Source organism: Onthophagus taurus, chromosome 6 (assembly GCF_036711975.1).
Source record: "Onthophagus taurus isolate NC chromosome 6, IU_Otau_3.0, whole genome shotgun sequence".
NCBI classification, from domain to species: domain Eukaryota; kingdom Metazoa; phylum Arthropoda; class Insecta; order Coleoptera; family Scarabaeidae; genus Onthophagus; species Onthophagus taurus.
The window spans coordinates 6,072,811-6,096,836 of record NC_091971.1 but is presented as its reverse complement, the minus strand read 5'-3'; the positions used below and the strand labels follow the sequence as shown (position 1 = coordinate 6,096,836).

At 32.5% G+C, this 24,026-nt stretch overlaps 2 protein-coding genes and 1 long non-coding RNA gene across 9 annotated transcripts in view; 2 read left to right on the top strand and 1 right to left on the bottom strand.

The window, feature by feature from the left end:
* The window catches only part of LOC111427959 (Neuroligin 3), a 113,351-nt gene extending 110,630 nt beyond the window's left edge, over window positions 1–2,721 (top strand). Inside the window, exons 8-9 of one of the 2 annotated variants that reach the window (XM_023063334.2) lie at window positions 388–879; window positions 934–2,721. In XM_023063334.2, coding sequence (XP_022919102.2) covers window positions 388–879; window positions 934–1,193 — 752 coding nt within the window. In that variant the 3' untranslated portion in view covers window positions 1,194–2,721. Of the gene's footprint in view, window positions 1–387 lie in introns of both variants that reach the window. The other variant, XM_023063333.2, reaches the window with a different exon arrangement.
* A 71-nt stretch (window positions 2,722–2,792) lies between these two features.
* Window positions 2,793–23,104, bottom strand: LOC111427753 (zinc finger and BTB domain-containing protein ttk). 6 transcript variants are annotated; one of them, XM_071197021.1, is made up of 3 exons: window positions 23,042–23,104; window positions 11,007–11,883; window positions 2,793–4,235 (listed from the first exon to the last, which is right to left on the bottom strand). In XM_071197021.1, the coding sequence occupies exons 2-3, from the start codon at window positions 11,848–11,850 to the stop codon at window positions 3,529–3,531; spliced, it is 1,551 nt and encodes a 516-aa protein (XP_071053122.1). In that variant the 5' UTR covers window positions 11,851–11,883; window positions 23,042–23,104; the 3' UTR covers window positions 2,793–3,528. The 6 variants fall into 6 exon arrangements, with proteins under 6 accessions (XP_071053122.1, XP_022918790.1, XP_022918791.1 ...); XM_023063022.2 differs by lacking the exon at window positions 23,042–23,104 and adding an exon at window positions 18,996–19,443; XM_023063023.2 differs by lacking the exon at window positions 23,042–23,104 and adding an exon at window positions 15,174–15,391.
* LOC139430277 (uncharacterized) lies at window positions 14,916–17,981 on the top strand. The gene is made up of 2 exons (XR_011640737.1): window positions 14,916–14,989; window positions 16,256–17,981. It is a non-coding gene; the product is annotated as an uncharacterized lncRNA (long non-coding RNA).
* Window positions 23,105–24,026: the final 922 nt, after the last annotated feature.

Sequence of the window (24,026 nt, the reverse complement as noted above, 5' to 3'; positions counted from 1 at the left end):
CTTTCGCGAATCGCTTTTTATCCCTCGAAACGCTCGATAGCCACGTTTTCAATTCAACATTTACAACTATTGACACCCGACAGAGTCGACGTTAAATTCAAGTTTACAACCGCTTCCTGTCTGTTACAATAAAAAAAATGTATCCACAAAAACGTAAAAGCAAAACCGAATCGATTTAATTTACATACTCGTGAATAGAAGTATCTTTTTGACACTCTCACATTTCTCAGAATCGAGTTCGAGATGTATCCCGCGGGTCGTAACAAGGTTATCTAAGTGCAATTTTCAGTTTGCAAACTGGGTCAGATACATAGAAAGTTGATGCATGAGAACTTACTCGTAAATGGCTTATTACTGTACGTTATCCTTTTTATTTTTTTATTTCAGATACTAAACCAAAATTAAAAAATCACTACAGAGCACATCGTCTTTCATTTTGGTTAAACTTAGTGCCGGATCTTCATAAACCGGGTGGTGATGACGTTCCAAGGTCACATCACGAATTAATAGATGATGATCCACCCCCACCAAAGCTTCCAAACTTAAACCCAAGAAGGCTTCCAACGACTGAAACTCCCGAAATTCGATCTTTGCCAAATTTCGTAAACATTTCCGCATTTGCAACAACACCATCAGACGTTAACAGTGAGCGTGTAGAAGAACTTGGTGGTGCAAGCACGACAACGCACACAATCGAAGATGGATTTGCAGCGTATTCAACGGCGTTAAGCGTAACGATTGCGATCGGGTGTTCATTACTAATACTAAACGTGTTGATATTTGCTGGTGTGTATTATCAAAGGGACAAATCGAGAATGAACGAGAACGGACAACCCAAGAAACGAAACGAAAACGGCCAGATGCCTAACAATATTTGTGGTGACTTAGAAAGTAGCATAATCGGTGTAAAAAGTGATCCAGCCACAATTCTAGGTCATCATCATTCGCACCATCAGATGCCGCCGCCGGAATTCGCCGATTTACCGCAGAACAACGCGACATTACCACGACCACCACCTCCGCCCAAAATCTCCAAAGCCAACGTGAATACACTCAGTTCGAATCCCGGTCCTGAAAACCAACCATTGCTGTCGTCGCACAGCATACAGCTGATTAACACGGGGACCTTGACGAAGAAAAATACCCAATTAAACAGTAAACAGAACATTCAAATGGAAGAGTTGAGGGTGTGACGAGAAGTGAGATGGGAGTGTCCCTTAACTGAGTCATAAATAAAAATAAACTCCCGGACAAATTTTGTATTGCTCAAAGTGTAATATGCAGTTTCGTTTTCCATCCGACGACACTCTAATTTGTTTTTGTTTTAATGTAGGTGGTTAACGTTGTTTGTTTAGGTGATAGTTTATTGAAAAGTTTAAATAATTTATTAAAATGAAATGTCAATGCAATTAAAAGAAGAACCATTTTAAAATTCACTGCCAATGTATCTTAATAAAGAGATAATAGCAATTAACACAGCCTAAGATAAAAAATAAGATTTATTAAATTGTTTGGTTTCATATACAGGTGATTTTGAATTATATATATAAACAATAAATTACCCCTCTTTAGTCGGTCGGAATCTTTGCAACCCAACCCAAGCCAACCTAACTGAACCCAACCCAAGCCAACCTAACTCAACCCAACCCAAGCCAACCTAGCTCAACCGAAGCCAAGCTAACTACCACTTTAGACAGTCGGAGTGGGGATTGGCTTGGCTTGGTTGAGATAGGTTGGGTTGTATGAAATGATTGTGACAAATTCCTCTATAATGCATTAACAGAGGTGCTACCAAGAAAGAAAAGCTCGATATTCCTGCTGTAAAGGTCACCTACGCTAATCTAATGCAGGATAAAAGAAGCTGCTACAAATACTTTTTTACAATTTGGTATTTCTAAGAATTCAAATGTAAAACTTTGAATATAAACAGTTTGATTTAAAATGTTGTTGACCTGAGTAATAAAAAGTGTGTACTGAAAACTAAAAATGATTCAGAATCAACCTGTATAAATAAACTTCAGATATCTCTCTGAATTTATAAAGAAATTTCAATTAAAATTATATATGTATTAATAATTAATTAATAAGCAATAAATAATTTAAACAAATAACGTTAAAACCTCCAAAATTAAAACTTAAGTTGTAATAAAAAAAATTTATAACCGTTAAGTGATTAAAATTAATCTTTTTTATAATATATTTTTTTCAAAAGAAAAAGTAATAAAAACCGAGAAAAACGTAAAAGTCATAAATGATGATAGCAAAAAAAAAAATAATGAAACGGAACTTTTAACACTTCCTCGGTAATTATTAAATTTACCCAGACCAAAAAGCGAAACATTTTAATAATAATCGAGGAAATGTTTGAAATGTTTCCCGATTTATATTGTGAAAAAAATTTTGGAAACTTGTAAAAATTGTCAAATCCCGCCATTCCTCCTTTTATTTACGTGTCGAAAACGGCGGACGTAACCGTAATTTTGAAATGAACGTTTGTATCTACTCGGTGAACGATCTCCGCGACGATGACATCGACAGGCAATTTCTTAAGTCTGATTAAGAATACGTCAAGGGTGATTATAAAAGTGTAAATCGAATTGAAATTGTCTCAAACCCCGCGCCGAAAAAGAACTGTGGTGGAAAACGTTCACCTCGTCTGTGATTGTTGATTCTCGAATGAATGTCCTGTACATACACTAGAATAATGAAATGTTAAATATACTACAAGGATTGTTTTATTTATTTCCCCTTACATCCCAAATCAAATTAATTCAAAAAATAATTAAAAATCATTTAAAGTTTGAAATTGAGTTTTTAATTGAAAACAAAACAACTTTTACATTTCACTGTAGGAAAATAATATCACATCAAATCAGAAACAATATTATTTCTCTTCAAAGAATTTTTTATCACAACGATACCTTCGAAAATTCTTTTCAATTATTATTTTTAACTTTATTACTAATACTGCATGATATCCAGGAAGATTATTTCATAAGGTTAGGTCACTACAATACTAAAATATATTAGTTGCTATCTTAAATCACCATTTCAGACTTATTAAAATGTAGTTTTCATCATATTTATATTTACAGTGCTTTTAATGTGCCAAGACGCTAATAAACGTTACAAAAAGAAATCTTTTTATCTTAGTTTAAAAAAATTAATTGTAACTCAAATTAGCGTCTAAACACCAACAAGCACCCAGATTATAATCCTACAAAGTTATCTACGAAATATTAAAAAATAACTTATTGTACAGATCCCTCGCATTATCTCTTCCAATTATTTTTTTTTTATCGAACATTAATACAATAATATTTTGGCACGTTAAAATTATTTAATGTATATAAATATAATTTTAGTTTCTATATACAAGAATTAAATTTTTTTCATAGTTTGAGCAAAAGTAATTGAGAGAAGATTACTAATCCAAAAATAATAATTGGTGTAAATTTGGCAACGATTTAAGGAACAACTAACTTTTAAGTAAGTATATTACATATTTAATTTTTATCATTTTAAAAATTATGAATTCATCATCACCGTTGATCTCCTACTATACCCTCTTCTAGTAACAGCAGCACCTTGAGCTTCACATTCTCTTCTCACCCTATCGATAATATCAGCAACTAATTTCTCTTCTTTAACCCTTTGTTCTTCCCAATCTGCGCCTTTAATTTCTTTCCTCCTACTAGGTTTAGTTTCCGTCTCAACAACCTCCTCTTTAATACTAATATTAAGTTCTTCTTGTTGTTCCATATTATCCGAATGTCGAGCACTAACATGTCCCGTATAACCCTTCCTACTTTTAAAGAAAACGTTACAATGCGTACATTTAAACAACGGCGCCGGATTCCCCAAACTATTTACGTGCAATTTGTACTTGTGACGATACCAGTGAGTTCGACTCGCCAAAATCTCACCGCAAAGTTTGCAAACGACACTTCCGTCATCCCTGAGAAGGTATTCTAACAATTCGTTTCGTTTCTTTTCCCCGTCGGTTGTTGAATAAGGTGGGGCTTCGTCGTCCGTTAAGAAATGAACTCCCGTTGATGATTCCATTGATTTATCGTAATTATGATCGTGGTCTTCGTATGTTTCCATTAACATATTTCGTGCTGCTTCTGTTGAAATTATTACCGATTCATGTTTTACTGGGATTACTTCTACTGTTATTGCATCGGGAAGATTTGAATGATTTTGATCATTTTCTGGGTAATCTGATTGGTCTTCTGTAAAAAGAAAACGTATTAATAAAAATATTAATATTAAACTAGAAAGCAGGTTAAGAAAGCTGGAGTAAAGGGATACAAAAATAATGTATATAAGAAACATCACTTTGGAAATTAGGACACTTTCTCCCAGTTGGGTTTGGTTGAGTTGGGTTAGGTTGGGTTGTTTCTAATCAGCTTTAAGTTCTCATCGCTTTAACAATTCCTTCCCAATTTGTCTACACGCAGCTGGTGTTTCCAACTGCTGACCTTTAGCCTTCTCCAATCATTTTCGAACTTAACATAATGTTTCTTCCATTCTTTTTCTATCAGTAGAGTCTGAAAAAAATATTAGTATTTGATAGTAACGATGATGAAGTGATGCAATATCCACCTTTGAAACTAAAACTTGCCCTAAATGTAGTATTCCCTAAGATTTAGGGAATAAAATCAGCAACGAAAATTTCAAATTAGTCATCGTTACATACTAATTGAATCGATAGCATTTGAGATAAGCGATTGCCTGTTATAAATGGAATAAATAAATGAGATTGTATGCATTAGAGGTAGATTTTTATTAATAAATGAAAAGTACAATAAAACAGCTTTTTTATTCCTATTTAAGACATAAACTTTGTGAAAGAAGAAAAAAAAATTATGTAAATAATATTATACAGTATCTGCACCATTTTATTTAATAACTTTATTAACAGTGTTTTTATATATATATATACTTTTTCATTATATCAAAATATAAACTAGTTTTCTAGTACGCTAATTGTTTTTTATTAATATTTAAAAAAGCGAGTTACAGAAAGCATTTTGATTTACACTTTGTATTCGCTACGAAACGAAGCCACAAATAAAATGGAAATTAAAACGAAAACAAAAAAAAAATAGAGAAAAAGGAATTTTAAATATTTTTAATTTAACCTCAAATATTACGGATTTTTACCAAATTTTGTATAACAAGCCAATAAAGAAACAAGAAACAAATCACAACATAACAAAAAAAGAAATAACACAAAATAACAAAATATATTTTTTTTTGATTACTTTTCTATAATTAATAATAATAATCGTAGGTAATATTTGAGATTTAAAATTAAAAAAATAATAATAACAAGATATACAAAATAGTGACTAAATAATAAGTAAGATGAAGAAAATAAACTTTACAACAGGTCTAAGAATTTATCGAGAAAAGTGCGTATTTCTAAGTAATCTAGTAACGTTAGTATATGTATATCAATATATATAATATTTATATAAATTTCTTAATTAATTGCACTTATCGTAAGCCTTAAAAATTAAGGTACCGAAGCTGCTCTTCATTTTAACCCACCATATTTAAGGTGGAACGCAACTCGGCCCTAACTTGGAAGAACTGCGATAAACTGGCCTCGGCCTTTAACAAAACGTAAAACAAAAAAAAACTGAAACAAAACAAAATATATATATCACAAAGTGATCAATCAATGTACGAAAAGTTTTTTTTTTCTAATTTATTTGTATTCTCGGATAAAACGAATATTTTGTAATGCTTTCCTTTTTGTTTAAAATAAAATTTCTCTAAAATAAATGTACACTTGAACAAGAAGCTATGTACAATAATTTTTAACCATGTTTCTTTTACCTCGAAATACGAGCAAAATCATTTTACGAGCTATTTATTTATTTAAGGCTAAACGAAAATCACAAAATAAAAACACAGACGATAAGTGAAAAAGAAATATATAAATGAGAAAGCGAAAAGTGAAAAGAACAACAGTAAAATTAATAAATATGCATGCATAGACAGTAGTAGTTGACTTTGTCCGTGAGAAAAAAAATTCTATTTTTTTTAATAAAGTCATATTATTATTTTTTTTTGTTTAGTGTTAAACCACCCGACACCTATAATTAAATAATATTACATATATTACACTTTGTGCGCACCGACATGCTATTTTTTTTTGTTTCCAACAAAAAAATTAAAAATAAAAACAGAAAAAACAACTATTTAAACTATTTTCTATTTGTATATATATATATATATATAAAGGTGTTTTAGATTATTTTATAGCAGCACAATAAATTAAAAAATATATGTTAGGAAGAAATGTATAATTTTCGAGATGTTTTTCTATATTATTTTTATTTTTTTGCGCAGATACGAACAAAATTAGTTTTAATAAGTGTAGAATTAAATTTCCTTCAAAAAGAGCCCAAACTCGATATATCTACGTCGTTTATTTATCGAGATATTAATTGTTTTAAAGGAGTTATTATCAAAGATGGCGGATTATTTTTTTGTTATAACTTTTTATTACAAATATATCGAGTTTGGTATCAAATTAAATCAAATTCAAATTCAATTTATATCTTGAAAACTCAACATCTACCAACATATATTCTTTTAATTCGACTTTTTTATTAATTTTCCTCTTTTATTAAGTTTTTTCTGCTTAAAAAAAACTAAAACACCCTATATATAGTTTAGCAATAATTTCTTATTGTGCAGTCAACGATATTATTTTTTAAAAAAAGATTATAACTTATCCTCCATTTTTTAAATTAATATTTTTTTGTAAATACACCTATTACAATCTATTTTTTTATAAAAACGTATCGCTCTGCTCGAATCCAACCGATTTTATCACAAATGGGCGACATCGGATTCGAAGAATTTCTTTTCTATTGCATATAACGATCACGGTTCGATTGCAAACAAAAATTAACATTTATTATTATTAAAAATTATTTCTTTTTATTCTAATAACCATTCGAGTTAAAAAAAACGACTTTTTAATAAAATCTACGGGTTTTTGTGCTTCCTATCGCTAAATTTACTCTCGAATTAATTCCCCTATCTACATCCAAACCAAAATTTATAAACACTAAATGTATAAAGTTTTATTTTGTTTAATAAAAAAAGTTAAATTCTTAGTTTTTTTTTTCAAGTAAATAAGACACCTTAATAAGGCAACGCGTTATACCAACTTTTCTTTTAATTCTTTAACCAGTTACTGGTTAATCACAATTTGATTAAAAAATTGTACTCATCCTCAACAGCTTAACCTTTCTCTTTTTCGTTTTTATCATCATATTTACAACAATTACTAACCAGAATTAGCACCAAGTACTAAAACAAAATAATAATTAAACCTCTCACCCAATTACTGTTGTAAATACAGGTTTAAAGGAAATACGCAATCTTTCGGCATAAAACAATCATGCACCGTTTTCATATGATTCTTCATTTTATCCGGCCTCGAAAATTCTTTTTGACAGACAGGACACGGAAATACCTTCCTCTGATGACCTTCATGATACAAGAAAGCGTGTCGTTGAAAACTATATTTATTCTTAAACGTTTTCTGTACATCAACTTTTGCGCATTCGGTGCAGTGATAAACTCCCTCATTAATTTGAGCGTATCTAAAGAGATTTAACCCTCTGACTGACATTTCCGTTAGTTGTTCGGCGGGATCTTGACTTTGGGACGTCGCCCGACGTCTCGCTCTGCGCTTAACGGGTTGTCTTCCCGATGGGGCACTCATTACCGTCGGAGTTTGACTTCCGCTGGTCGATGGGGTTGTCGGATTATTATTATTGTTGATATTATCCGTTGAGTTTGGCGTTAACGATGGAGTTGGAATCATCGTTTCCGTTCTTATTGTCGTATCATCTATATCCATTTCTATTTTTGGTGTCAAAAGTTTTGGATGACCAGGTGAATCTAAAATGTTAAGAAAAAAGGTTAATTCTTGTTGATTCAAGTGTTATAAAACATGCATAAAAAATATTAAAAAATTAAATAAATAATTAAAATAATGATATAAAATATGTTTATTCATAAATTTTTTTTCTTCTAAAATAATATAAAAGGTAACATAAAAAAAACAAAAATGTGCAATGCAATAAATACATTCTAGGAAAAGGGTTTTATAAACAAAATTCTAATTTTTAATGAAATAATGTTCAAAAATTATAATGGAACTTGATATAAATCAGATTTGCTTTATATTTTATACTAAGTGATTCAAAAATATGTTGATACTTTTTATTCTGGAACTTTCCAGATGATCACCAAGACGTTTTCGTTCATTTAGACAATACTCCAATAACTATTTAAGAGATTTTAATAATTTTACAAAGCTGTTATCAGCTCTTGGAACTTGGCACTAATTTTGAACAGAATTTTAAATTTTTAATCATATAGACAAGCTTTCATTTATGACCAAGACGATTACATTCGTTTTGAACAGTTGCAAAAGAGTTCTTTGCCATTTAGACATTATATACTTATTATCTATTCAATTATCACCTATTTTTAAATCACCTCTATCTATAATTAAAAAGTTAACATTATTGATTTAAAAAAAACAAAGCAAATCTGATGTTATAATCACATAAATAATTTACCTGATTGATAATCCTCAAAAGCAGCATAAAAATTTGTTTTAAAACAAATACAAAAAATGGCAAGATTTTTATAAAAGGATTTTTATAAATTTATTTTAAATTTTTATTTAAAAAGAGAAGGAATTGAAAAAAACTATATCTAACTCTAACATTGGTATATGTAAATAATACAAAATAGTAACAACACTTATCATTAAAAATTGGTTGCTCTCAGCCTTACAGTTTAAAAAAATTTACTTAATTAACTTCTTATTATTGTACTGACATTATCGTAATTTTTTTTTTCTTATAATTTAAATTTTTCCATGCAAAAATCTAATAACACTATAAAATCAGTCATATAACAAAAATAACAACATTCACAGTCAACAACTTTTCTTATAAATCTATAAAAATATTTGGATTTTTTGTATCAAAAAAAATGGATATAAATTTTTATATATGTACACACAATTTAAGTATATGGAACATTTCAAGGCAAATTCAAGGCGAATTCAAGGTGAATTTAAGGCAGATTGAAGGCACTAAGTATGTTGTTTATGTATAATTTTCAAATGAGCCAACATATTATCTTTTCGAGTGAAATCCTTCGTACAAATCGGGCAAGAAAACATTTTCACATTGACTTTATGCGAAGTTACATAATGCCGGCAAAAATTGCTAATATGCGTATAAACCCTATCGCAAACCGTACATCGAAATAAATTATCTTTTTCGCGTACACAAAAATCCCTCGCCGATTTATCAGGATCATAAATCTTTTGATTACACCGTTCAGATTTCATTTTAAAATCGTATACTTGGTCGTCAATGACCACGTCGTAATTCAAATCGTCTTCGAAATCGTAACCGTCGGAGTTTATCCTTTGAATACTATCTTCGATAAAACTTTTATCATCCATTTCGCAAACTATATCCTCATCATCGCATTCTTCCATTTCCGTATCGGATATCACAAGATCTTGATATGGTATGTTATATTCTTCGTGTAATGATGTGTTGAAGTCAATACATCGAATATTATTCGATGATTTTTCATCTAAAAAATTAAAAAAAAAAAATATTAAAGTTTAAAAGAAAACAATTAAAGGGAAAAGCTATAGGAAATAAGCCCCGATTTAATTTAATTAATTAATAAGAAAGAAATCGGTCGAAACGAAAATTTGGTTTCAAAATTACAAAGATAAAAAGAACGGCTCATTTTCCATTAAATTAACTCTTCCCTTAAATTGTTTCTTTTTGTTAAATTAAAATGTAATAAACTCACCTCTTAAAGACAATTTGGCACCCAAACTGAACGAGAAATTTTTTCTCCACGATTTTTTTAGGCACTTCACTATAGCTTTTCCCTTCACGCAGTATTTTTTTTATGTTAAAGAGAAAACATTGCGAAACTTGCGGTGTAAAGCTAGAACCGGACGTCGAACCGATTAGAATTTATTTTAATCGCATTTTCTAAGTTTTTTAAATGTTACGCGCGAACGATTCGTTTGAAGGAAAAAATGCCATTAATTTATACACTGTTTAAGAAGCAATAATAAATCGATAATTATATTTATATTGCTTTAAGATAATTTGAAATAAAATTATAAATAAATTATTATTAGTTAAAAATGTCCAAGGTGTTTAAATAAGAATGTCCGCCATAAAAATTTCTTTACTCTAAAGACCCAACCCAACATTGAAACTTTTCTGACTTAAATTTCTTTGATCGACGTCCTTGTAAAGACATATTTACGTAGTCACCTGACATAGCTGAAAACGAAGTAGATTACGAAATATTGTTGGCAGAAGACTAAATACTGCTGTCAGAAGATTAAATATTGTTAATGGTGCAGATCCTTCTCATAGAAGACAACACAGTGTTTCCAGAAGATAAAATACTGTTGGCAGAAGACCAAGTATTGATATAGAATACTATATGTTGCTAACAGAGCAGATATTGTCCACGTGTCGTAAAGAAAATGTTTCTGCATGGCTGATAGATCAAAAGCAAGATTGGTGACGCTAAGGAGATTCTCAGAATGAGAAGTTGAAAGAGAGTGGCCGCAGACCGAGATAGTTGTAGGTGAAGCACCGAGGAAGCTAAGGCTTGATTTAAGCTGAAGCATCATTAAAGAATAAGAAAAATAATGGACATTACCTAACTTCAATTAATCCAAGGTGTTAGAGCTGGAACCTTAAAACACCTACAACATGTTTCAGTGATATGGATGGATAACATGAATAAGATATCAAACGAGCGAATAACATATGTAAAGAATACAACCTACATCTACCTGGACGTTCTTATTTAAACATTATATATATATTTATTAATTAAAAAATTTAAATAGTACAATCATAATTTTTGCATCCCATAAAATTTTGAAAAAAGAAACTTACCGGCGGGTGAAAAATCATTTTCGCTTTTTGATATTGAATTACTAAAACTGGTTTCTTTGGAAGTCCCAGCCGTAGGTTCTTCATCTTTACAATTCTCGTCCAAGTCATTATCTCTATCCTTCCCACTACTAGAATCCGAATGATTTCCCGTAAATCCATCCATACCCATTTTGACTTCAAGCAATTCCGGACTTCCCTGCACCAGCCCATCGCTTCTATCAAAGTCTTCGCCGGGAGTGCCGTTAGAGCTTCCCGATAATTTCCTGGGCCTTCCGCGTTTCCGTTTAGGTTGCATCAACGCGTTCGATAACATATTCGAGTTCGCAAACCTCTTCTGCGGCATAAACCTCTGCAATTGAGCGTTGCCGTGGTGTTGATTTTGCGTTAAAGCTATCGAATCACACTTTTCTTCGTTAACTTCCGTTAATCCTTTTATCCTCAAACTTTCGGCGACTTTTAAAAACGCCGTTAATCGATCTTGATCGACGCTGACCTCTCCACGGTACATGAAGTCTAAGAGACTTTTCATGTCGTTGTAAGGTACATCTTTTAAAATGACTATTGGATCTTTGTCGGGATGATTGACGAATAAAGTTTGGAAGTAAGGGCTGCACGCCGACAACACCATTTTGTGAGCGCGGAGTAATTTTCCATCAACAGCCAGCGTCACGTCAACGAAGCTTTCGTCGTGCAACAGCTGATCGAATACTGAGAGTAAATTTGACTGGTGATTGTTCCATCGGAGACAGAAACGTTGGGAAGACATGTTTGGAAGCGGATTGTTCGGTACTTGCTGAACGTTTGATTGATACTGCGATTGATACCGATAACATAAACTGTTCATTTGTTGAGCCCTGGTTTTAGTTTATTAGCAACCCTGAAAATAAGATAAAAAAAATTAATACAATTAATATGTTAATAAAACATGGCGTTACAATACAAATAAATCAAAAAAGATTGTGTAATGTCCACACGCATTAATTTGCAAATACTGTCGAGGAATTACGAAGTCGTGAAATTAGTTTCTCGTTTGTGCAGGTCATTTAAATGAGTACTGCAACCATGCTGCAGAATTTAAATTAGCAAAGTCATAATGTAGGTATTGTATAAAGTTCAATAAAGGTTTTTTTTTAATTTAAGCTCCGTAAATAATGGGTATAGACAAGTCGTTTAACACGTTGAATTATAATCCATTGTTCAGCTAGTTTATTAGTTAGCGATAATACTAATGAAGATACTGCATTAACCACGATTGATTAAGTAAATTAATAGGAAAAGTTTTTTGATCATTAATGTTTATTTTTTGAACACTGTGTGTCATTTAATTCTATGGGATTATTTGCCTACTCCGGGGGCTCTGGGAACAAACGATCGTTAATCATGGAGTATAATATACCTATTAGTAGCTAAATTCATAACAATTGTATTTCCAGTTGATATTTAAAAAAATTTCTAATCACCTTTTGTTATCGAACCATTAAACTTTTATTTTTTCTCAGTAGAAATTGAATTTAAAAATCAAATTCGAAAATATTTCAATTAACAAATTTAATTTTAAATTATTTTCGTCCTTGATTATTACTAAATCGTGTGTGAGACGCGTGAAGTTAGCCATTGATTTCAGCCATAGTAAAACGAGCAATCAGAATGTTTAATTAGTTTTATTTTAACACCATTGTATTCCTGATAACTTTAATTATTAAGAAAATTAACTAATTAAAACAATTATAGTTCTGAACTACCACTATCTAGTGACGAGTAGATGAATATTATCAACAAATATATTTGAGGTATAATTTTATTGAGATAATATTTCTAACATCCAATCCTTGACCGAATAATAACTTCATTTCAATTAATAATGGTCAAAATCCTAATACTGAACACAATTGCATCAATAGCTAAACGTTCTACCTCTAACATCCTACTCTATACTCCAACAAACTTCAAACTAAGCCCCACCGAATCATTACTTGAGTTTCTAAATTCCATCTGCACTTGAGGCTAATATTACCAAACCTCCAATCAAACCATCTGAGTATATTTAATTAATTAGCTTTTTCGAATCATTTGCTGTAATTGAAAGTAACAAACGCTTTTTAGACATCGCATCCTAAAAATGCAATACAATTAATTGTGAAACCTCCGTTGTTATCACCAGTCTTCGCCAACTTTTATATGGAGCTCTTCGAAGAAGTGGCTTTAGAAAACAATCCCTGGAAACTAAAGTTATGACCCCGATACTTAACTACTCTTTCGTCATCTATACGGAATTTAAATGAAAAAAAAAACTTAACGGAACTAAAAATATGCATAATACACACCCTTAGAGTATCAGAAAATTATGTGCTGCGAAAACTAGAAAAGTGTAAGGAAGTAGAACTTATAAAGAATGTACTAAAAATGAAGAAAATGAAGCAGCAGACAAGAAATACGGTTTGATCTATGTTCCTTTTGTTTCAGATGTAACGGAAGAATGAATGCTATTGAAAAAAGGTGAGATTGTGGTAAGACATGGGACTGTTAGTATAAAACTAATAAATAAATATCTGTATAGGTAAGAAATTGGATTTAATTAATTTATTTATATTTATCGCATATTAATTTAAACTGCAAGTTTCATCAAGATGTCATGAATGGAACTAATTACGTTTTTCAGTTATTGCGTTTCCACACATCATATATACACACAAACAAATACTAAAAATAGTCGAGATGAAATTAGAAGCCCACAAAATTCAGAGATCCATCAAAATCTTAAGATAGAATTTTTGCACGATTACAATACTATAATATCGCAATACGAGTATCATGGTTGCAAAATTTGCTCAATATATTTGGTTTTACTGATCTTTTACTAATTGTTATAATTAATTAATAATTTGGCAATAATTGAATTGGTAGATTGTAGTAGAAAATTGATTTAAATTTAATTGACCCATTTCGCGCCCGGTAATTATCAAAAGAAATTAATGTTTAATCATTAAAGGCGTTATTGTTATGTTTATCGATCGAGTAACACTATAAATAAGTCCAAGAAAAAAATTGCATAACACAAACAAGTATGTACACGGATTAATTTGCAAATGCCATTGACGTATTATACAGTCTTAAGATTACTTAACTCATTTATACAACTGATTTGAATAGATTTTAATACTACAAACAAAAAACAAAACAAAAACAATTAAGAACAAAACTCGATTGTTTTTAGGTATTCATTTTTTTTATATATATTTTGACATTTCGGATAAAGTCAAATTTGACACAAACACTATTTTTAATTTAATGAAATTTTGCCACGATAAAACCAAAAAAAAAGAATATAAAGATGAAATTTAAAAATAAACACGGCGTCAAGTGAGAAGAGTAGGGCAATTTAACGGGCACCAGAGCGTTGTACATCCGTATGATTCACACAGGTGTCCCTGTGTGAGCACGACTTCTTAAATATTACATCACAAGAGGACTGACGAGTATATAGTGTGTATGTGTGTGTGGCGTGGAGGTTTTTAAACATACCGTCGTCGTTGTCGTGCGAAGGACAAACAGGCGGAATTATCGCACAATACACGCACGTGTTGTTCTCCTCCACACGGAGGCAACGCGATCTCGAAGATACAAAAGAAAAAATCGCAACCCTCGCTAAACCGAAACCATCACAACAGCCCTCTGACGCCATATTTAGCAGAGTGTGCGAAAAAAAACCTCATCACCCCGCCTACTCGACGACGGCGCGCCGTGGAAAAGCCCAGTTTACGCAACCCTTTTTGCCCCGCAACACACGAACATAGCGCACAAAATACTATTTATAATTACGATAATCACCAACGTTAAACACAAATGGGTTAAAACCAACAAGTTAAAAAGTTAAAATAAAAAAAACGTGTAATTAGTAGAATCCTGCGGGTACCATGAGGGTATTCTCGGTATTGATCGTTGGAAATATATTGATTTTGGCGAGTCGTAGCAGTAGAGTGTAGGTAGGGTTAAAAAAAGGGGAACCCGAGATACACACACACACACATAGGCACACACACTCCGCCGATTTAACACTGGGGGGAACAGAATCAAAATCGGTTTTTACTGAGGACACCGAGAGGTGAAGGGTGTGGAAAATGAAACGGTGACGTTGTCGTGCGATTAGTGAATTGTCGCGTGCGTTACCTGTTACACGATGTCACTAAAAACGGACAGGGTTCTATCCCGAAACAGGACGACTTTATGGGCACAACACTTTTTAAGACGCCATGTCAGCAGTCTGCCGTCTCGGCTGCCGCGATCGGCTAATCTCGGGGGTTGTCGGGGCGAGACCAAAACCGCGAACATTTCGAACAAATTTTCGCGCCGCTCGCTCTCTATCGAGGATCTAACAGTCGCCCGTATACTCGGCCCAGACCTACTTTGATTCGCAATTTCAAACCAAAATCAAAACAAAACGACATGCGCAAAACACATTACGCATTTTCTATAGAAAATTTTATTTACAGGTGTCCAAGAAATATGTTACAAATTGTTCCGATTCTCTTTTAACAGTTACGCCCCTTCAAAAAATGGCGGATTTTTTAGCAAAACATTAGTAAATTTTTAAAAACAAAATTAAAGTTATTATTAGCCATTTATGTATTGACATTAAATTGAAAAATCATAAAGTTTTCTCAGAAGAAAAAACTTTCTGGTAAATAAAGTCCCAAATAAAAATTAAGTTGTTAAACTTTTCATTGATCTCATGATATCAACTAAAATTGTAGATCTTTTGACAAATTAAGAAGAGGTCGCTTGCGGCTGAGGCTCAGTGATTAATATCATATAATATCAACCTTGTTAATATAATTAACTGATTTTAAGGCTGATTATATCAACTTTAAATTATTATATTGTGGCGCCTCAGCCGTGAGAGGCTTCGGCTTTATGAAGAAAAATTGTGGACCTTTTGACAAATTAAGCTGGCGGCCGAGGCTCAATGATTAGATGAAATTATGTAGTTATCATACTCTGGCGCCTCGGCTTTTACAAGTGGAATTCTTGATCTTTAACAAATTAAGCCTAGGTTACTTGTAGCTGAGGCTCCGTGCTTAATATGATATCAACCTGAAACTAGTCATCAGATTGTGGCGCCTCAGCCGCGAGCGTTGTTGGGTTTATGACATTAAGTTGAGGATTTTTTGACAAATTAAGCCGAAGTTGCTTGTGACCAAGGCTCAGTGATTAATACATCAACCAGAAAATAGTTAACTGTATTGTTGTAGGTGAAATTGTGGATCTTTTGACAAATTAAGCACCTCTGCTTAATTAAGCGACCTCTCGCTGGCAGCTGAGGCTCAACGATTGATACATCAACCTGAAACTAGTTATCATACTGTGGCGCCTCGACTTTTACAAGTGGAATTGTTGATTTTTGACAAATTAAGCCGAAATCGCTTGTGGCTAAAGATCAGTGATTAATATGATATCAACCTGAAACTAGTCATCACATTGTGGCGCCTCAGCCGCGAGCGTTGTTGGGTTTATGACATTAAGTTGAGGATTTTTTGACAAATTAAGCCGAAGTTGCTTGCGACCAAGGCTCAGTGATTAATACATCAACCCGAAAATAGTTAACTGTATTGTTGTAGGTGAAATTGTGGATCTTTTGACAAATTAAGCACCTCTGCTGAATTAAGCGACCTCTCGCTGGCAGCTGAGGCTCAATGATTGATACATCAACCTGAAACTAGTTATCATACTGTGGCGCCTCGGCTTTTACAAGTGGAATTGCTGATCTTTGACAAATTAAGCCAAGATCGCTTGTGGTTAAGGCTCAGTGATTAATATGATATCAACCTGAAACTAGTCATCACATTGTGGCGCCTCGGCCGCGAGCGTCGTTGGGTTTATGACATTAAGTTGTGGATTTTTTGACAAATTAAGTCGAGGTTGCTTGCAGTTTAGGCTCCGTGAGTAATATATCAACCTGAAACTAGTTAATTGTACTGTTGTAGGTGAAATTGTGGATCTTTTGACAAATTAAGCACCTCTGCTTAATTAAGCGACCTCTCGCTGGCAGCTGAGACTCAATGATTGATACATCAACCTGAAACTAGTTATCATGCTGTGGCGCCTCGGCTTTTACAAGTGGAATTATTGATTTTTGACAAATTAAGCCGAAATCGCTTGTGGCTAAGGCTTAGTGATTAATATGATATCAACCTGAATCATATTGTAGCGCCTCGGCTGTGAGCGTCGTTGGCTTTATGACATTAAGTTGTGGATTTTCTGACAAGGAGGTTGCTTGCGGCCAATACTCAGTGATTAATACATCAACCTGAAACTAGTTAATTGTACTGTTGTAGTGAAATTATGGATCTTTTGACAAATTAAGCTGAGGTTGCTGGAGTCGCAATTATTAATACATCAACCTAAAACTGGTTATCATATTGTGACGCCTCAACTAGAGTTGAGAGGACTCGACTTTATCAAATGGAATTGTTTTGGAATCTTTTGACAAATTAAGGCGATGCCGCTATCGGTTTAGAGTGCTTTTCTTCTTTGAAGGTAATATGAATGGAAATCAATTTCGATATTTTTGCAGAAATCAGTTATTTGACATTATACATAACGTCTGGCTCCTTTGAACTTAAAATAAAATGGAATATACAACCAAACAGGTTTGACAGATACATTGAAGTAAACGGAAGATTGACGGAATCAACTATAATTTGAGTACATTTTTGACGATCTACAATTAAAATAAAATTATCAAAATCAGAAGGATCCTTATTTCCTGTTAAGTGCGCAACTTTGGGGCAACATTCAGTTCAAATTTGAAAATGATGTAGGTTCCAAGATATTGATCTAAATTGCTAATCGGCAAGAAAAACAAAGACTGATTTGAAAAAGTATTTTTATAGAACCAATTCTAAATTGTATTAAAAATAGCCATTTCAGAATGTGTGTATCAAAATAATTTATTAATAAAAACTATTTTTAGATGTATAGTTTAAATTTAATTTTTGAAATAAACCATTTTATATAACTACCAAGGCTTTCACGGCCGGTGTTAATTAAACTAAAACTAGAATTAGCACTATCACTAGAACTAACACTATACTTAGAACTCAAAACTTTCGGGTTAAGATGTTTTTTGAAAAAATGTTTAACGTTTCGGATGTCATGTTGCAACCTTCTTCAGAAATAAGTTTGAAGTGAACTCAGAACTTCGAAGTTAAGTCGTTTCTGAAGAAGGTTCAAAAACACACGGCTTAACCCGAAAGTTTCTAGTTCTAGGTGTAGTGTTAGTTCTAGTGATAGTGCTAGTTTTAGTTAAACCATTTTATGCCTTAAATTAAGTTAGAAAGAAAAGATTAAAAGAAAATTAAATATTTAATTATTGATTTCTAATTATTATTAGCTATTTAGGCTTTTATTATGAGGTTATTCTTGTAACTAAATGGATATTTAACGACAATCAACAGGTTGATTATACTGAAATGATTCATTTCCTTCATTTTTGTTATAATAACTTACAAGAAATAAATTGTATTTTGGAATTTAAATAATTTTGTAATCACAATAAAAAAATGTTTTAAATATTTTGAAAAAAATCATAGATAACGAGGATATCGAAATTTCTTTGTGGTTTCTAAACAAAAATAGCTTTTTAAACGATTACTCATTTAAAAATGGTTAAATACCAAAATGTGGTTTAAGAATTAATAACGTTAAAGTAAAGTAGGGTGCGCCACGCGTACGAATCCGCGAGCGTCTTTACTTATATCGTTCTCTTGGCTACGTCAAAGTTGTAGTGGGGAATTTGAAATTCAATTTGATCAAAAGTAAGTAGATGATAAAAATCGGACTATAAATAAGGCTTTAACTAAAACCGTCATCAAGTCCCCCATTCTTGAATGTAACTCGGTTTTGATTAAACGCGTCAAAATAATGACGGGGATAAATTAATAATAATAATATGTATGAGCGAAAAACGGTCCTATTCTGAAACACACTTACGCAATACGACGTCCTTGTGGGAAATTGAACGAAGCAGGCGCAGTCACATTACCGATGGAGGCGCACCACTATACGAACACGAGATCCTCTCCGTGGCACATAATCGACACAATGCTCTGTTTTAAATTTTAAATCCCAACCCCCTTCGTAACACTTTCGGTCACCGATAAATAACGAAAAATAAAAAAAGAAAAATCGAAAAAAAAACTCGACGAACGGCGAAAATAAAAAGAACGGGTTAAAAAAAAGGAAAAAAACGAGGACGTCGACGTCGTTGGGAGGTTTCGAAAGACGGGCGTGCGGAACGCACCCTTCGAGTTACTAAGTCGGACTCAGCCCCGCGCGCAGCTATTGCTCAGAATACCACCACCACCACTACTGCTGTGACCTTGAGCGTTGTGGATGTACGAACGATCGACCAGCGGAATCGAGGGGCCGCCGTTCGGACGACGACCGTCGCGACGCCGCTGGTCGACTACGTTTGTTTCTCTCGCATTGTAGGGGCTTGTACAGTCGTCCAGTGTGGTTTTCCTGGGCGTTGGCTTGCGTCGCGACGTCGACTACGTAATCGGACGATGGGAGCGCAGAACGGGGATACACGTGTAATGCCCGACGTGGGGTGGTTGACCCCCCCATTTCGAAAAGAGGACGACTTTTCGACTTCTCGTAACACTTTTTCAGAAGAATGCCGCCCGTGTACGCGGCCTTCTCTTCTTCCCCAGTCCTTTTGTGGACCGTTTTCTAAGGCTCCGAGACTCTTCGGATGGATGATGGGGGTGGGTGGGACCGTATAATACCCAGCGCCCGTCACTGAAACGATGCCGAACCTCTCTCTTTTCGTATTGCTCTTTTTCTGGCGCGCAGGTTTTTGTTAAGGGGGAGATCAACAGGTGGATGTTGTAGCTCTAATAGGGATTTTTTTTGATTTTCTTTGGAATCTAGGGGCTCCGTTGGGGATTTTTTTTTCGTTTATTAACTTCGTCTTCATTCTTTCGCTTTCCCTTTTTTTTAAGTGTCATCTTAAAAAACAAATATCTTCACCTATATATTTTTATTTTATTTTAAAAGATTTCACAAGACCTTTATTACCAAGAAATTCAATACCAACATCGTTATTCATCATATTCTATATTCTTCTTTGAATATTGATCATTGACAATAATATATTATTTCATAAATCGTTTTAGTGCTCTACACTCAACATTATCGTATTATTAGTTCATCGAATAATATATTTTTAAAAACGTGTTTGATGATGTTTGACATAAAACTTGGCATAACATAACCTCAAATATTCTTCTATAATGTTGTAAAGTTTCGTTACTTAATTCCAAACATTAACGGAGAAAAAAATTATTCTTTAACTTTCATTTTCAAAACGTCAATTTTAAAGCGACGATTTACAATTTTTTTTGGGAAAAACCGCTCAACCTGGAAAGTTAAAATTTGGTACAACCTAACCTTAAACAATCTCTTATAACCTCAAAATAATTTTATTTTCCAATTCCGATCCATTTCCGAGAAAAGAATAATTTTCTTTAACCTCGCTTTCAAAAACCGCCAAATTCAAATCAATGACGTTTAAGAAACGTTATAAAAGAATCTGTTCATCCAGGAAACTTAAAATTTGGAATGACATAACCTCAAACATTCTTTTATAATGTTGTAAAGTTTCGTTACTTAATTCCAAACCATAACGGAGGAAAAAAAATTTTTTGAATTTCATTTTCAAAACGTCAATTTTAAAGCGGATTTCCAAATTATTTTGGGAAAAACCGCGCAACCTGGAAAGTTAAAATTTGGTACAACCTAACCTCAAACATTCTTCTAAAATGTTGTAAAGTTTCGTTACTTAATTCCAAACCATATCGGAGAAAAAAAATTTTCTTTGACTTTCATTTTCAAAGCATCAATTTTAAAGCGACGATTTACAAAATTTTTTGGGAAAAACCACTCAACCTGGAAAGTTAAAATTTGGTACAACCTAACCTTAAACAATCTCTTATAACCTCAACATAATTTTATTTTTCAATTCCAATCCATTTCCGAGAAAAGAATAATTTACTTTAACCTCGCTTTCAAAAACCGCCAAATTGAAATCAATGATGTTTAAAAAATGTTATAAAAAAATCTGGTTATTCAGGAAACTTAAATTTTGGAATGACATAACCTCAAACACTCTTTTAAAATGTTCTAAAGTTTCGTTACTTAATTCCAAACCATATCGGAGAAAAAAATTTTTTTTTACTTTCATTTTCAAAACGTCAATTTTAAAGCGACGATTTACAAATTTTTTTGGGAAAAACCGCTCAACCTGGAAAGTTAAAATTTGGTACAACCTAACCTTAAACAATCTCTTATAGCCTCAAAATAATTTTATTTTCCAATTTCGATCCATTTCCGAGAAAAGAATAATTTTCTTTCGCTTTCAAAAACCGCCAAATTAAAATCAATGATGTTTAAGAAACGTTATAAATAAATCTGTTCCTCCAGGAAACTTAAAATTTGGAATGACATAACCTCAAACACTCTTTTATAATGCTGTAAAGTTTCGTTACTTAATTCCAAACTGTAATGGAAAAAAAATTTTTTTTTGGTTTTCATTTTCAAAACGTCAATTTTCAAGTGATGATTTCAAAATTTTTTTGGAAAAACCGCTTAACCTGGAAAGTTAAAATTTGGTACAACCTAACCTTAAACAATCTCTTATAACCTCAAAATAATTTTATTTTCCAATTCCAATCCATTTCCGAAACTTTCAAAAACCGCCAAATTGAAATCAATGATGATGTTTAAAAAATGTTACAAGAAAATCAGTTCATCCCGGAAACTTAAAATTTGGAATGAGATAACCTCAAATATTCTTCTATAATTTTGTAAAGTTTTGTTTCTTAATTCCAAACCGTAATGGAAAAAAAATGTTTTCTTTGACTTTCATTTTTAAAAACACCAAAATCAAACTGGAGATTAAAAAAAAATTGTAAAAAAGCCGTTCAATTTAAAATCTTAAAATTTGGTATAATTTCTACATTCTTTAATCACCCCAAAAAGTTTCAACTTTCAATTCCAAACCATTTTGGAGAAAGATATTTTTAACCACTTCCTTCATTTAAATTAAATGTTTAGTTTTGAAGCTTTTTGAAATACTCTTACCATACAAGCTTTTGAATTTTATCTTAAGGAAGATATCATAATCACAATTTCCATTCTAAACTAGAAAATCCACGTCACACTTCACACAATACCATTTCAGTACCAATGAAATTGCAAAAATGGTTTTAAACCACGCCCTTGGTTCAAAATCGTTTACCTGAATCGGTTCTAAAGGTTCAATAATTTTGAATGGTTAGAAAAAAAATTAAAAGGCAGAAAATAACTTAGGTTTTCGTTTCTAATTGGTTTATAACGAGGTTGACGATAACATCCGGCATAATGTGATATGAGAAATGAAAGGGAAAAAATTTGTAATAAAATAATACATTTTGAAGTTTCATTTCAAAATGATCTAAATGTGTACCAAAAAAAAATAAGAGATTTGGCGGTGATTTCAGGTCCACTTAACAAACGGATGATGAATAGGTTATCTGGTTTCATCCAATTATTACATTTGTTGAGTACACGTAATTAAGGATGACGATGTTGGGCGGTTGTGCTCATTAAAGGGTCGTTACTTAAGTGTTCTCGATTAGTGGTAACCCGAAAAGAATTATTTTCGTCGCCAGAAATGTAACTGTGTTTTGACTTGATCATTTCGTGTTGACCTTTCGTATCAAAAATAGTGGCCCGATATCGGGCGCAGAAAGAGGATCTAAAATACACAACGCCGCATACACGCGCGCTCGTTGCTTTTCCACGTTTTATAAGCATTATAGCGGGGTGGTGTACGGAAAGATAAGCGCCATGAACGGCCACACAGAAATTGATAAAGTCGATATTATCGTTATCTTGACCGAATAAAAAAAAAATGTACCGCGTCTGCTGATAGGAAAATAAGGGGTTCCGTTCGTGGCTGTTTGACGACGATTGTTGAAACGAAAAACGCTTACCTTGACTTTTTGCGGTTCGAGGTATGATGGAATGTTTGAAAATAGCTGCCATGTCGAAATACTTTTAGTTGTCATTTTGACGGTTTATTTCGCTGCATAATTTTAAATAATCGCTTATGTTGCGTTTTGTGGTGCATTTGCGAGACATGCTATTGCTATATTTAGGTTAGGTTTATCACAACACTTTTTCTGATAAATAATTACTATTTATTTTTTTTGCTTTGATAAGTTTACTGTTAATTTAAAAAATTAATTTAGTGATTTTGAGACTGGATCTTTAAAAAATCACTTCCGGGTTAACTTTGTGAGTTACGAAACTATTTAATTAAAGCTTTTTATTTAAAATATAGTCTTTAAAGTAATATATGAACCTATATGATAAATAAGATAATATTGACAATTTTTGATATACATTAATATTTAAAAAATCGCTTCCAGTTGAATTCTGCGAGTTAAACGTTTTATGTCTTAAATTAAAGCTTAAAATGTCCTCTTTAGAATGATGTATGATAATCTTTATGAAATTGTGAAGTTATTGATGAAAATAATAAAACAAAATTGTGAAGTGAAGGCTAACATTTCTATACTCTATTTTATAATTCGGAGATGTGTTTTCAAATTGAAGCGCTAAAAAGAAGGGTTGCTATTGGTCAGTTTTAAGCAAAAATTACACTAGGAAAATTCGAGATGATGTCAGCCGCCTAGAAACATACGGGTTTACCCACACGCCTCTCATTGTCAGTATGGCTAAACCCGAATGATTCTAGTTCTAGGTCTTGTAATAGTTCTAGTGATAGTGCTAGTGTAAAACTAGAACTAACACTAGACCGACAACTAGAAACATTCGGGTTTAGCCGCACGTCTTTCAAGACGGCTAAACCCGAATGATTCTAGTTCTAGGTCTTGTGTTAGTTCTAGTGATAGTGTAACTAGAACTAACACTAGACCGAGAGCTAGAAACATTGGGATTTAGCCGCACGTCTCT